Genomic DNA, 15,073 nt, shown 5'->3' with positions numbered 1-15,073 from the left:
ACAAGGTCAGGAGTTTCTTGTAATGATTACTACACTGAAAGACCGATCTCTTGCTTACACTATCAAAAAGTGGAGACCATACTTGATCAACGGGTTATGATGCGTTGTAGATAGCCTATTACTGAAGTGTTGAAAGAGAAGCTCCCCGAGTTTGATACTGCTCAGCCTTGATAACAAGGCTGATTTGAAGAGAAAGGAATTGTTAAAACCCTTTTTATGAGTTTTTGAATAATATTTATTGAGTTTGTTTAGTTTAGTTGTTTATTGAGTTTGTTTAGTTCAATTAAAGTCATATAGAAGTTTATTTAATATTTATTTATTATTAGAGTTCAAGTCTTAGTAGACTCTGGGTGGAACTCTTGGTGGAACTCCATAAATAGTAATGTAACCAATTTTTTGTGAGATAATAATATATTATTAAGTCTTTTGACAAATCCTAAGAGACTAATCCCCTCGAAGTGATAAGAAAGTCGATCCCCTCGAAGTGATCATTCCCTTTTCTTCTCTTTCTTCTGTGATAAGACCCTAAGATCTTATCACATACAAGACTTTGATCAGCAGTGGTAATTCTCTTTTCTCTCGTTTCTTTCATCGTAACATCTTATCACATGCAAGAGTTTGATCAGCAATGGTACATAGAATATGCTCATCATAGAATATGTTTATCATGTTTCTAATGTGCCTGTCTTATCACATGCAAGCCGGGTCTTATCACACGGCAGGCCCATAAGTCCCACTTGAAAAAACATTCACGGTAACCGACAGACCACGTCGGCCATGCTAAATGTGCCCGACTTAGTCCACCCGCTTTACAAAAAAAAAAAAACGCATTATGAAACCAATTTCGAATTGGCATAATTCTCCCCTTTGATACCATAAGACCGCGATCCAATGATCAACCAGTCACGCGAAGGTATGTCGTCGGGTAACTTACAGTCAGGTGACGAGGTATTTTGCTAATGTGATGGCTCTCTGGAGAGGGAGAAACAGATCGGGGCTGGGATCTGAGGACCAAGACCGCAGTTACCGATCCCAGCCCCAGTTCGAGCCAAACCCTCCGGAGTTCAGGACAACAACCAAAGCCAGACGATCCGCAATGCAATTGGAGGCTGCATCCTCGCTGCCCGGCGTCCGCGCCGACTGGGACGAGCTGCGGCGAGAAGCGCGGCGAATCGAGGGTGATCTCGACGTCCGCCTCTCCTCTTACGCGAAACTCGGAGGTGGGCTGCATCGCGATCCAAACCTTCCTTGTCTTCCTCGTCTCTTTCATGTGCTGATCTCGTTTCTTGTTGCTGACGGCAGTAGGCTACTCGGATCCAAAAAGTCCCGCGAGCGATTCTCACTGGAAGTCGATGGAGATGGAGATCGAGACGCTACTGGCGAGGCTGACCGACGTGAACGAGGCGATGAGCAGGTGCGCCGCTGCGGCTGTGCCCACCACTTCTGTGGCGCAGAAGCTTACCAGGCACAGAGACATCCTTCACGAATTCGCCCAGGTTAACCACTGATCTATTTCTTTTCTCTATCTTTTTTCTTTTTCCTTTCGAGATTAATACTTCTTCGTGTTGGTAGAATTGTTTGTAGCCGCAGTCGTATGAAACTTCAGATTCGCTTTGCCTGGAATAGTAACCCTAAATGATGAACTAAGGAACAAATGAACTGAATGTTATATTTCGTAATTACAACATTGTGCAACCACTAATAAAGAAAGTGGATTAGAGTGAGGAGAGCTCATGCATTCTTTTGAATTTGAGATGCATTATGACATGGGCACCATTTGGTGAAGATAGTCGCAGAAGAGGTGTATCTTCAAAGAATGCAGGAATGTGGTGGCAGAAGCAAATAGTGATCCAAAATAGGAGTTGCTAGAAAAAAAAATGAACGCACTGTAGCTGATGTATTTTTGTGCACTATGGTTGCAAGTTAAGGTTTCAGAAAGAAATGCCTTGTTCATCTCAACAGAAACTCGTGATGGGACAATGTTGCTTTATCAGTAATTTTTCCTTTCTTTATTCTCATTATAGTCAGACTTTAGAAAGATAAGGCTGAGATGATAACATATTTTGACTTTGCTGATATTGCATCTTCAATATCACTTGTTGAGTGGTTCACCAGCTACATTACAATACCTCACTCCTTATACAAGAGCTGTTCTGGCCAAGTTTTTTTTATGTATGTTGGACGTTAGGATCCATGAAACCATAGCATAGAAAGAAGATATTTTGTTTAAATATTAATTAAAATTAGTATAAAAAAAATATTGGGGTTTAGGATAGAAACAATTGATAAATTCATCTTATTATTGTTTTCATCTTTTTTTCCTTTTGGTACAGTGGAAAAATTGAGGGAAGAGTCATGTACTTCTCTAATTATAGATGTTGCTCTTGAACTTTAATAATTTTTAGACAAATTAAAATTAAGAAAAATTTGAATTTTAGGATTTTGGTACAGTGGACAAAGTAATTGTCAAATGGAAAGCATCTACTTAACAGGAAGTATTTATGATGATTCTCTTTTTTAATTATTCATAATGGAATAATTATGTCTTGTTCATAAACTTAAAATTCTGAGAAAATTTTCATTCTGGGATTTAGATAAACAAAAAAATAAAATTAAGTTATCTTGGATCCCAAGAGCAAAATCTTGGCTTTAACTGGATTGTCATGGTGGTGTCTTTGATGTGATGCAGATTCTTGTCATGCTGAGTTCATGACCAATCCCTCCGAATCTGAATCTCTACTTATTGACAGCATACAATGTCTTTTATGAATGCTGCTTACATTTATAACTATTAGGCAGAGGACAAAAATCTTTCATAAGGGGAAAGGGGTTGGTTGTCTCAGGGAACACATTGTTCACTTTTGCAACATGCCTATGATATATGTACATTTAAATATTCAAACCAAAATACACAATTGGCCAAGGGTAACTGATTATTAATGTCCTTCAGAAGTCCTTGTTCAATTAATGTCCTACACAGTTGAATAGAATCTATCTAGCGTATACTTTTAGGTGTAAACTTGATAGGACCCTAGCAGGGTTGGGTCCTACTCAACCAAGAACCAGCTAGTAAAAACCTTGTGAGATTGTAATAAACCCCACCTAGCCGCTTCTATCCTATAAAGAAGAGTGGCTATGGTTTATATTTGGGCCTTTGGGCTTACTAGGGGTTTGGAGCCCTATATAAGCATGTATCCTCCATCTCTTTGAGAATAAGATCTATCAACAATTGCAGACATATGGTCGACTTCTAGGAGGGTGGAACCCCTATAGCGTTCCAAGGATTGATCCCCCTCAAAGATCAATCTACATATAATTCCTTTGGGGTTCTATCATCTGGTATCAAAGCAGCGATCTTGTTGCTTTTGCTGCCACCCCTAATTTTTCCTTTTTCTCTTCGGAGTAGTTGTGACATTCAAAGATCAATCTCCACTTTTTGTTCCCACTCCAAATAGGCATTTGGATTATTCTTCCATTTGAAAGAAGGAATTTTAATTTTGATGCTGCCTATCTTTCTGTCCACACCATCGAAACGTCCTCTTTTGTCTTCTAGGATTAACATCTTGACCAATTAGAGTAACTTGGTCATCATCCACGTCATCGCCACCATCATATTCATCATTGACAAAGGTTGGTTGTCTCCCACGCCGTGGTTCACCTTACAATCTATTAATTGCATCATCATGCCTTTCTAGATGATCTCTTATATCTCCCATCACTTTGAACATATGTTCAAATTGTTGCTGTATTGCTTGAACTAAAAGATCATTTGATGAAGAACTCGCTTCTTTATCTTTAGACATGTATACAACCTGAAAAAAAAAAGTTAGAACAACCTTACCAACACTCCCTCACGTGTTTCACTCTAGATTTGATTCACTCCACTCGTGTTTCACACAATTTTTTGCTTTTCTCGATACTGATCTTACCATTCTTGCCTTTTACCTCTCTTGTTTTGTTATTTGAGTTCTTAGATTAACTAAGGTATCTAAATAAACAATTCAGATTATGGCAATTCAAAAATAGTGAAATTGGACAGGTTTAAAAGCAAACAAAAGGTAGGCTAATTTAAAGGTGTGTGCAATGTACTTTAATCATAAGCAAAAACTAGAATTTAAATATCAATTGAACAAAGAAAATTTTTTTGGAATGAAGAAAGATTTCCAAACCGAAATAGGAATTCAAATGAACAAAGATAGAATTATGTAATTTGTAAGAATTCCTTGAATCCGTAATTTTTTTTTAATTCTGATCTCTTTTTTTTTTACCTTTGATTTTTCCTCTTTTTTTGACCTTTGATTTTCACTCCTTTTTTTTTTACTTTTTAATCTTTTTTTTTTATACTATAAAGTGCGGAATTACAAAGAAGAATAGTAATAACACAAGAAGCACAACAATGAAGATGAAGGAAGAACAATAATTATATATATTGTCCAAAAAGAAGAAGAAAAAGAAGAGGAAAGGAAAATATAAAAGATAGCAAATAAATGGATACGCAAACCTCAAACTTGAGCCGAGCTCTGATACCAAATGATGGAAATCATCAACTTAGCAACCATACACCCTGATAACTAAAGAGCTATGATACATATGAAATTCAAATTGACCCCCTCCAACGAATTGAAACAAGATGTATCATTCAAGATTGAAGTTAGGGAAACTATTCTAATCACTTTATCAATGAAAATTTACTGAAATAATTAGAACATCACTTTGATTCCCTTAAAAAGTCACAAGCTAAGAAGCTTGATAAGTTGAAAGGAAAAACAAAAATTTTTGGGTTTTGAACCCTATAAGCAGAAAAGCTTGATAAGTTCCAAAGTTCATGCAAGAACTTAAAAACAAAACACTCACCGGTGTTGAAAGTTGAATATACTTCTGAATTGTATTCCTTACAAAGGGAGTCAACTTTGTTTATATAGTACAAAGGCCAAGTACAAAGGGAATGAATCCATTAAATACATTAAATGATATTCATATTCCTAATGCATGAATGTAGATTACTTATGAATCTACCTTGAATTTATTTGAATGATTATTCATGAATAAGCCCACAATTCCTAATATGGTCTAATATGACTGAATGACTTTTATTCTTCAAAATGGGCTAAAAATTCATCATTCTCTCAGGCTGGACTTTCTCTTCACGATGTGGACTTATTTGAATCAGGTTGACTATTTTAGACTCTTCTTGTATCCATAGAACCTTGACCAAGTTTTGACCAGCTTGCTCATTCCAAATGCCTTACAATAAACAAGTTAAGGCTTCTTTCATCCTTTTAGCTTTAGCTCTTGTCATTGGTCCTCCATGAATAGTTAAAGGGTCTTTGGCAGAATTATAATCAACTTGCTCAATCATATCACTATCAGATCACAGAGCGTATTGGAGTCGTGGCGTACAAACTTAAATTGTCTAAGGATGCCAAAATTCACCTTGTCTTCCACGTGTCATGTCTGAAACCCAAGTTAGGAGAACACGAGTCACCCTAGATCCAACTGTCCAACATCACTGATGATTGAGATATTCAAGCCCAACCACAATGTCACGGACAAACTTCTAAACAGGATGTTTGATGTAATGCTTATGTATATCCGTGTCTTTTGGTATGTTCATGCTTTGTACAGGATGTAGAGGGATGACCGAAGGCTTAATAGTCCCATTTTAGTTAGGTTGGTGGCCGCTTTAGGCTTGTAAATAAAGGTTGTGTCATGTGGACACGTGTGAGAGATTTTCGATCTATAATGGACCATTTTACCCTTTGTTGTGCAACTGTTCAGAGCTTGTAAAGTCTATTTGTAATTTGCATTGTCTATAAAGTGTTTTTCGGAGATGTTTGCTTGTGGATCCCGAGTGAGGCATTTTCTCTATCCTGTTCTCTCTTTTGTGGATCCTAAGGGACCATGGGAGGCTTCGGGAGGATGACCTTTGCGGACGGACACGCAAGGGTGCCGCACGACTTAGGCAAAACTAGCTAAGTCCGTGACAGATGGTATCAGAGCGGGATAAGCACTCATGGAAACACTTAGCATGCAAACGTGGGGGACCTAGCGGGGCTGCGTTGAGGGCAGTCAGCACACGCGCAACCGTTTGGGGGAAAACGGGCATGAAGATGTAGGGAAAAGGAGTCGCTCCGAGGAGCGAGCATCTGGGATTGGCATTCAGAGGAATGGCCAACCATTCGCGCAAGAGGCACCACGAGAACAGACAAGCTTGGAAGAATGCGGAGCGCACAAAGGTTGGGATGGCTGAGTTTGAGCTACGGCTTAACGTTGACAACCATACTTGATGGTGCTCAAGGCAAGCGAGGCGCTTGGTAAAGGATGAGACCATCCAAGGTGAAATGAGTTGCTCAGCAACCGAAAGAGTTATGCAAAGCTCACAGAGGTGAGGGGAATTGCTAACTCAAAGAATTCGGTACTCATGCATGGGCTTGTATGCGGACGATGAATGTTCGCGGCTATCCCAAGGCGATCGAAACTCGGCGCTATGGAGCATTGAAACTTTCTCTTCGGCATGTGAAGGATACGTCCGTAGGAGGCTGAAGTGTGCAACGAGTTCAGCATGTTGCTAGGCCTTGAGTGGTGCAGCGGGGGCTGTATTGACGTGGAGTCGCAATCTAGCAAGTGTGTTTGCAGGAGGCAGAACAATGCACAGTTTGTTCAGCAGATCGGAGTAGTCCAAGGGGATGGTGGTCTCCGAAACGAAGAGAGATGTTGCTCCAACGGAACAGTTTTCCAGGAGGGATATGTCCCGGCAATCTAGAGGGAAAATCATGTGGGATGGACCCTCACAAGTTGAGGAGGAGTACCTCAACAAATAACAACTCCACGAAGCTCAATGGACTGAGCAAGCGGTGAGGAGTCGTCGCATAATCTCGCTTGAGAGAATGCATTGGTGGATGCATTGCGAGATCAAATGGGGGAGCGACCCAAAGCAACACAAATGAAGGCACACTTGGAGTCGATATGGAGATCAGACTCAAGGGAGGGCTGACCCGTGAATGGTGGGCACAAGGGCCACTATCAACTCAATGCAAAAACGAGGAGCGGAGCAACTTGGGTGTAACTTGGCGAAGTACCCAGGCCGCATGAAGGGAGCCAGTATAGAAGATGGAACATGGAGCGGAGGCATAGTGCTTTCCTTGGACAGAGGTCAAGGATATGAACTCTTGCAGAGGCAAGAGCAGGATCATGTTGTTCCATGGGTCATTCATTCTGACGGAGCGGACTTATCTTTCATGGTGCCAAAGACGAAGGGAGCTTCTGGGAACATGCACCTTATCTCGGAGGAGCATTTGATGGAGGAACTAAGGCGACTCAATTTGCAGAGGCGAAGTTGGGTTCATCAGCATATGGGGGCTGGGTTCCACCAAGGGAAAAGTTCGAATGCAAGTACCAGTGAGTCCCATGGGACGGACTTGATCATGCAGAGGTATGATCGAAGATGCTGGAGAGTTAGACTGCTCTAGAGCTTATATTCGCTTAAGGGAGCCCGGTAAGTTAGAGGACATGGTCGAGTAAGCGAACGTTGCTACCAAGGAAGCTAAGGAGAACAGAATCGGTGCAAACCCTACAACGTGATGGCAAAGGCCATGCATGGGAGTTGCAGTCTGTCTTTCCATCGACCAAAGGGAGTTGTTTGGAGAACACAGAGGTGTTGAAGCAGGGGGTCGAAAGGGGCGAGGAAGCGACGACGAGTCCAGAGGGACTTAGCTACCCAAAATCAAGCATCAGTTAGAATGGAGGTGGACTCGGAGGAGTGCCACAGAGGCATATCTACTGATTGTGAAGAAAAGGGATATAGATGCGAGGCGACGGATAGTAGTGCCATGGGCATGGCAGCGCCATGGTACCGCAGAGGCGAGACTTCCGTGAAAGTCATTGATCCCTTGCTCTCATGGAGGGAGAGCGCTTAGTTGTGAAAGGGGCCGAGGAGGTGGAGCATGCAGAGGCAAACTCCAAGTATCGAGACAAGGCTGAAGGGCAGAGGCCAAGGAACTTCGTAAGACCGGTGTCAATGAGATTCTCATCAAGATAGCCGAAAGTGAAGGACTTCGGGTCATGCAATAGTGCATGACCAAGGAACGAAGCAGGCAGTACGCGGTGCTGTACCTTCGTTACTCAGGGGAGTAGGTGGCAGGGTTGATGGAGAAGACAGTACAATCCCAGAGGCGACCAAATCTATTAGAGAATTACTCTAAGTTGGGGTAAAAACTTCCTGCATTCCAGAAGTTCGATGGCATTGAGAAGGTGAATCACAGTAGCTAACTCAACGCAAGGAGTGCAAACACTTCAAGTGCTTCAGAAGTGTGAGTAAAGTGCAGGCGAAGGCCAGTAACCAGCTCGATGCATGGAGTATAACCTCGAGGAGCCGTGCGAAGTCAAGTAACCTTTGCCTTCTTAACTCTTAAGAGAATGGGCGAAACCGAGTACCCCAATTCTCTTATCTATCCAGCAGAGGAGCTTTGTATATGTTCAAAGACCCTTCGAAGATAATGGAAGACAATAGTTATCAAATCCTCACCAACGGTGATCAGTGTTACTGAGAGTAGATTGTCCGCTTCATTTCCCAACGAAATGCCAATCGAAAGCGGAAGTGATGCGAACCTACTTGGATGTGACAACTAAGTGAAAGAAGAGTCAAGAGCAAATTTTGTGGAGGAAGAACCCAAAACTTCGGAAGTTTGCGAGACGATGCTCGTTAAAGCTCCAACAAGCATCCACCTAGTTCAAGCAGCATGAGGCATTTGAGAGACTGGCGCAGTAAGGATGGTCTTTTCCTTCATCTGGAGGATCCGCAGGAATCAACAGGGATCAACACAACTTAGCCAACCCCACACTAGAGAGTCATTGGCGAGTTGAAGCAGCATGGCGGATCAAAGGTTCGACTACTCAAAAACAGCAGTAGAGAGCAGCTGGGAGCCAAGAGACGCATTGTAGCTGGAGCAGAAGATTGAAGACTCAGCAAAGGCGAGGAGTTGCAGTGTCGACAAAAGCTTCGACGAGGACGTCGAAGGAATAAGTGGGGGAGAATGTCACGGACAAACTTCTAAATAGGATGTTTGATGTAATGCTTATATATGTCCGTGTCTTTTGATATGTTCATGCTTTGTACAGCATGTAGAGGGACGGCCGAAGGCTTAATAGTCCCATTTTAGTTAGGTTGGTGGCCGCTTTAGGCTTGTAAATAAAGGTTGTGTCATGTGGACACGTATGAGAGATTTTCGATCTGTAATGGACCATTTTACCCTTTGTTGTACAACTGTTCAGAGCTTGTAAAGTCTGATTGTAATTTGCATTGTCTATACAGTGTTTTTCGGAGATGTTTGTTTGTGGATCCCGAGTGAGGAGTTTTCTCTGTCCTGTTCTCTCTTTTGTGGGTCCTAAGGGACCATGGGAGGCTTCGGGAGGCTGACCTTTGCGGACGGACACGCAAGGGTGCCGCACGACTTAGGCAAAACCAGCTAAGTCCGTGACAACAAGCCATCCTCGATCACAAAATCGCGTTGCGTCGCCGACGTCCCTCTACTGAAGTACTAGTGCATTGGAATAATTTACCACTCGAAGACGTCACATGAGAATCATATGAGGAGCTAAAGATCCGGTTCCCTGAGTTCATGGAACCTCAGCCATGAGGACAAAGCTGATTTGGAGAGGGCGGGCTTGATAGGACCCTAGCAGGGTAATAAAAACCTTGTGAGATTGTAATAAACCCCACCTAACCGGCTCTATCCTATAAAGAAGAGTAGCTAGGGTTTATATTTGGGCCTTTGGGCTTCCTAGACGTCGCCCCCCTTTTACTAGGCTGCTTGGTTAGGGTAGAGAGCAAAAGGGGTAACTCATTTAGGAAGCAGCCCCTAGGGCTAGGGTTTGGAGCCCTATATAAGCATGTAGCCTCTATCTCTTTGAGAACAAGATCTATCTACAATTGTAGACATATGGCCGACTTCTACGAGGGTGGAACCTCTATAGCGTTCCAAGGATTGATCCCCCTTAAAGATCAATCTACATAGAATTCCTCTGGGGTTCTATTAAAACTGCCAGTTGTAAAAGATTAATCCTGATTTTAAACAAGAAAATTAATCCTGTTTAATCTTGACTTTTAGATAAGAAAATTCATATTAAATCATATTCCAGTGGATTTATCAAGATGTAATTCATAATAAGTTACTATAATCATTCTTTTTATTCTTGATCTCGCCTATCTGGTGAATTCCAGTCACTAGTGCGTGGTTGTTCTATAAATTTTCATGTACAAGAGGCATATGAAAGGAAAGAAACAATAAGAGGAAATGAAAGCAGCAAAAAGACAATAAAAATAAATACAGAGAAAAATACTGAAATAAGTGAAGTGTAGGGTAGAACATGGGCTAAAAAAATACAAATAAGAGACCAATAAATTAATATAACATCGCAGATGCATGTATTAGCTACCTTTTTCTGTCACTCATGAATCTAGAGAACTAGAGAGAAGGCATATACAGTTCTTCTCTAGATGGAACCTAAGCTTGGAAATAGGAAATGACATTGGAACCTTGTCTAAGGACATTATGTGAAGGTTGCAAATATATCTTGGTTCAAGTTATCTTATCTCATGATCAGTTTGGCAGTCTAATGGGACATAAAAGACATGTCAACTTGTATTATGCGGTGATTTTAGAAGCTTTAGTTTGGGATAATTGCTCTAACTTTTAAATTGCTTGCTAAACTAGCAATATCAACAGTTAAGAAAACTGAGGTACTAATTGCCAAGTATGTTGATACCAGTTGGCCAGTACTATTACCCAATATTACCTGTCTAATCAATTACACATATGTAGATCAAGCTATATTAGGCCATAATGGTCAGTGATATCATTCAGTAATAATGATTTGTGGATCAAGGTAAATCAGGCAATAATGATTTGCACCAGCCTATCTCACACTAAGCAACAAATAACATGCCTATTGTCTGGTATTTGGGATCTGCTGAATTTATATTGGTGATATATTTATCCTAATTCATTTCTCCTCCTATCCATTAATAGGTCCATTTCAAGCTGTTGTTTGTCTTCTTTCACTCATCTCCTATGAAGCTTTGGATGTCTACAAGTTAAAGAAACTAGATATTTTAATTTCTTCATTGGTTTTATTTATATGCATCACCTTTCTTGCTTTGACTAGCATGAATTTCATGGAATATATTGTTGGCAACTCATCTCAATTTGTTGAATGAAAGGATCTTATTGTCCACTAGAACAGCACACAAGCAGAAATGCTAGTTCTCAATTGCCAACATAGTCATTCATATGACCAATCATCACTACCAAACATTTGTCTCCCATCTAAGTGGACCATTCGGGTCCGAACCATTTGTACTACCCCTCTTTGAAATGATCACATTGTCATGTATATTGCCATTTTGATCAACATATGATATAATGTCCTCAATATTATATGACACATTACTAACATCATTCTTGGATTTGAAACTCATAATATAGGTATAAGTATTTCCTGAGGATGCATGAAATTATTTTAGTATTGGGGGGACAACAGGGCATCTATGATATATATGTTGTTAACTTATATGATTATCAAAGTTTATAATCCTATTCTCATGTCTATGTTTTTATTTTTCACGATATAGGTATGTAAAAATTCAAAGTGAGGTCAAATACATATAAAAAATTGGAAAAGAACTGGTCTAGTATTAGTACTGGTGAGTGTCGGTGGTACCAACCCAAACAAACACATGATACAGGTTTTTTTATTGTATAGCCAACCAATATCAATGTTGTGCATCTATCAGCATCAACTCTGTATTTGAATCCTTGCTATTGGCTTTTTCAGTTTTTATTTATGTTCATTATGTTGGTGAAATTTCTAGCAATAAGCCCTACCTGGTAAACGAAGAGGTTGAGTCTATACATTTTTGCAATAGTGACAATCCTTGTTACCTTTAGGTTTTAGCAACTGCAGTGAAAAAGCTTTGCAAACATGACCAACTTCTTCTTTGCTGGAATTTCTTTGGTCTTAGTATGACACTAATTTGCCTCATCTAAGAGCTTGCTTAACTAACATTATGATGACGATAATAAAATGCTTATTAATACCCAGAAACTGTCAATATGGGGTTCCTATATGAAAATTGTGCTATCATTAATGCGGGATATGTCAAGGCAATAATTTAAAAAGCGCTAGGCGCCCAAAAGCGCTAAGGTCCAAAAACGCCCGAGGCGCTAGGCGCTCGCCCAAACGAAGCGATGTGCTAAAATATAAAAATATATAATATAATTAATAATATAATTATTTAAAATTTTAAATAAAAATATGCTATTAAATTAAAAAAATCTAAGATACAAAATCAAAATCTCACATTAACAAAAAGTTTTAAAATTTAAAATAATATATTATTAATCTAATAAATACAAATACTATTATTAGTATACTGTTAATAGCAAGGTATGCATTTTCGTACCGTACCGGTGTTTCGAAGTTGGTTCGGTACGGTATGGTATCGGTGTACCGAACAATTTTATATATTTTCTTTATACTGTAGCACTGCTACAGTATGGCACTGTAGCATTGTAGCACTGCTACAGTATAATATTGTAGCACTGTAGTGGTACCGGACGGTCTGCGTACCGGTATGCCGTCGGATCGGTACGTATCGCCCGTATCGGGCGGTACCATTCGGTACTACATACCATGGTTAATAGTATACAGAAGGAGAAGAAGGAAGAGGAGTGTAAGGGGGTGCTAACTAAGAAAAGAGGAAGCGGGAGCGGGAGCGGTGACAACGGCAGCGACAGCGGCGAGCAGCGGCAGCAAGAGCAGTAGCGGCAGCAGTAGCGAGCAGTGACAGTGGCAGCAGTAGCGAGCAGCGATAGTGGCAGCAGTAGCAAGCAGCGGCAACGGCCAGCAGCGGGAGCGGCGACAGTGGCAGCGGTAGCGAGCGACAGCGGCGAGCAGCGGGAGCGGCAGTGGCAACGAGCAAGGTTAAGGTTGGGTTGCGACTAGTTTAACCCAACGCTTGCTCGAAGCGCCCAACGCCTAGGCTCGGGCACTCGCCTCTTTGAAGCGCGCCACCTGGAAGTGAAGCGAGGCGCTCGGCCCTCGCCTCGCCTCGCCCGAGCGCCTAGGCGAGCGCCCGAGCGCCTTTTTAAATCACCGTGTCAAGGTAGCTTGTATCTTATTTATTTCTGACAATTTTTTCCTTATACCTCTTTCTTAATTGCTCCTGCGATTTGTCAAGACAGATGCTGTGGTAGCTGTAACAATATATCATACTGTAGGATCAATGATAGGAGTAGGCTATCTTGGTGTATTTAGAAGTGAGTCGTATAACATGATATGCTTTTTTGACCAAATCAGTGATTTTATGAGTGTTATTATGTAATGTTTCTTTCCCATCCATTCTTAAGCATATCCTTAATTACTATTTTCGTCTACGAAGTTTTTTTTTTCTCTTTTTCATCATTTTTTCCATTTGTCAGGAGTTCAAGCGCACAAGGGGGAACATAATGTCAATGAGGGAGCATGCTGAGCTACTTACATCAGTACGCAATGACATTAATGAATACAAGGTATCTCTAAAGTTTCATCTAGAAGACCCAAATTTCCAATGATGAATTTGGCTAACCAATCAAGTGACAAGCAGACATCAAGTAGCTCGCAAGCAGTGCCAAATTTGTTGAGAGAACGTGCAGCTATTCATGGAAGCATTACACAGGTGAGAGAAATTATGTTACATCTGACTAGTAATGATAATTGCATGAAGAAAAATACAAGTTTAATGCATATTCCAGATTGATGAGGTGACCAGTCAAGCTGAGGCAATAAAGGGAGTACTATCAGCTCAAAGAAGCACTTTCGGTGAGATTCAGGGGAAAGTGAAACAGCTAAGTGACAGATTTCCTGTGATCCGCAATCTACTAGGTCTTTGCCTTCTTTCCACAACTTTTCAATAACCATCATAACAAAACTAAATGTGCAAAATGGTTTCAGTTAACATGCTTCTTTTGCATATGACTTATATGATAGATCATGCATGACTATACATGCCAGCAGACGTGATAAACATGTCAAATTTTTTTCTGATGTTCAAAGAGATTGGATCCTTAGATAAGCTACACTTAAGCTTCAATATAGTTATTGGTGTGAGATTTTTTGTCATATATATTTTCATATTCTATTTCAGGTGTATCTAACTATAGAATTAAGTTAATGTTAAATGAACTATTAAATATATTAATGAACACATATCATTTCTATCTTCCACAGTCATGCAGGTTTACTGGTATAGCTTATGATGTTATCTTGATCTAATCTTCACAGGAATGATAAAGAGGAAGAAGTCCAAGGACACAATCATTCTCTCTGCTGTTATTGCAGGATGTACATTATTTCTCATCATTTACTCGATCTCCAAGTGATGATCTCAAAATTATGTTTTGCTCCCAACTTCTAGAAAGGTTGCATGTTTTTTATTGCCATTAATCTATTCAGTTTGTGTAAAGATTTTGATGGTCTGACAAGTTAGGACTGCCTTAAGTCATAAATTTTCTGCTGGTTTAGTGTCTAACTTTCCAGTTTTCTAGTCCCTTTGATTTAAAGAAAGGATATTTTTATGCTTATTAAGTACTCAAGTGGGTTTTGAAGTGGTTATTTTGGAAGTTTTATCATGGTGTAGAGGTCCAGTACATGAAGAAAAAGCTCTTGCAGGATCTCACCTGTATGCACAACATAGTTCTATTGAGGCTTTTCCTATTAAAATGGGTTCTTCTTCACCCACTAGCATCTAATTCGATTCCATTTTATTTTTAATCATGCTATATTTTATGTTTCAATATGCTTATAATGTCTCGTTCCAAATTGTTTTCAACGGCATCTGTTTGAATTAACAAATGAAATTCTGTCGAAATGACTTAGTTTGTCCTAGTATAATTTAACAACCAGTTGGGGGCATATGTTACATTGGACCTTCCTCTGTAGCGACCGTCTCACTGTTATAGCTGACCTCGTCTTCCAGAAATTTACAATCTAAAAGAATACAGTTGCCATCAAAAGATCAACTAATAAAAATTGTCCA

General features: G+C 40.2%; 1 protein-coding gene across 2 annotated transcripts; it reads left to right on the top strand.

Moving 5' to 3' along the window:
- The first annotated feature begins 921 nt into the window (after nucleotides 1–921).
- Nucleotides 922–14,618, top strand: LOC135623341 (Golgi SNAP receptor complex member 1-2-like). Of its 2 annotated transcripts, none has more exons than XM_065126195.1 (6): nucleotides 922–1,220; nucleotides 1,306–1,496; nucleotides 13,479–13,568; nucleotides 13,643–13,714; nucleotides 13,791–13,920; nucleotides 14,320–14,618. In XM_065126195.1, exons 1-6 carry the CDS (start codon nucleotides 965–967, stop codon nucleotides 14,415–14,417), a joined length of 837 nt encoding a protein of 278 aa, XP_064982267.1. In that variant the 5' UTR covers nucleotides 922–964; the 3' UTR covers nucleotides 14,418–14,618. The 2 variants fall into 2 exon arrangements, with proteins under 2 accessions (XP_064982267.1, XP_064982266.1); XM_065126194.1 differs by having other exon boundaries at nucleotides 925–1,220; nucleotides 1,303–1,496.
- Nucleotides 14,619–15,073: the final 455 nt, after the last annotated feature.

This window comes from Musa acuminata, chromosome BXJ2-9 (assembly GCF_036884655.1).
Source record: "Musa acuminata AAA Group cultivar baxijiao chromosome BXJ2-9, Cavendish_Baxijiao_AAA, whole genome shotgun sequence".
NCBI classification, from domain to species: domain Eukaryota; kingdom Viridiplantae; phylum Streptophyta; class Magnoliopsida; order Zingiberales; family Musaceae; genus Musa; species Musa acuminata.
The sequence above is the reverse complement of the archived record's forward strand: the minus strand, read 5'-3'. Positions and strand labels throughout refer to the sequence as shown.

Coding starts and splice junctions, on each gene's coding strand:
- LOC135623341 (XM_065126194.1), top strand. CDS start 965: ATGGCTCTCTGGAGAGGGAGAAACAGATCGGGGCTGGGATCTGAGGAC. Junction 1,221..1,302: donor CTCTTACGCGAAACTCGGAG/GTGGGCTGCATC, acceptor TGCTGACGGCAG/TAGGCTACTCGGATCCAAAA. Junction 1,497..13,478: donor TCCTTCACGAATTCGCCCAG/GTTAACCACTGA, acceptor TCCATTTGTCAG/GAGTTCAAGCGCACAAGGGG.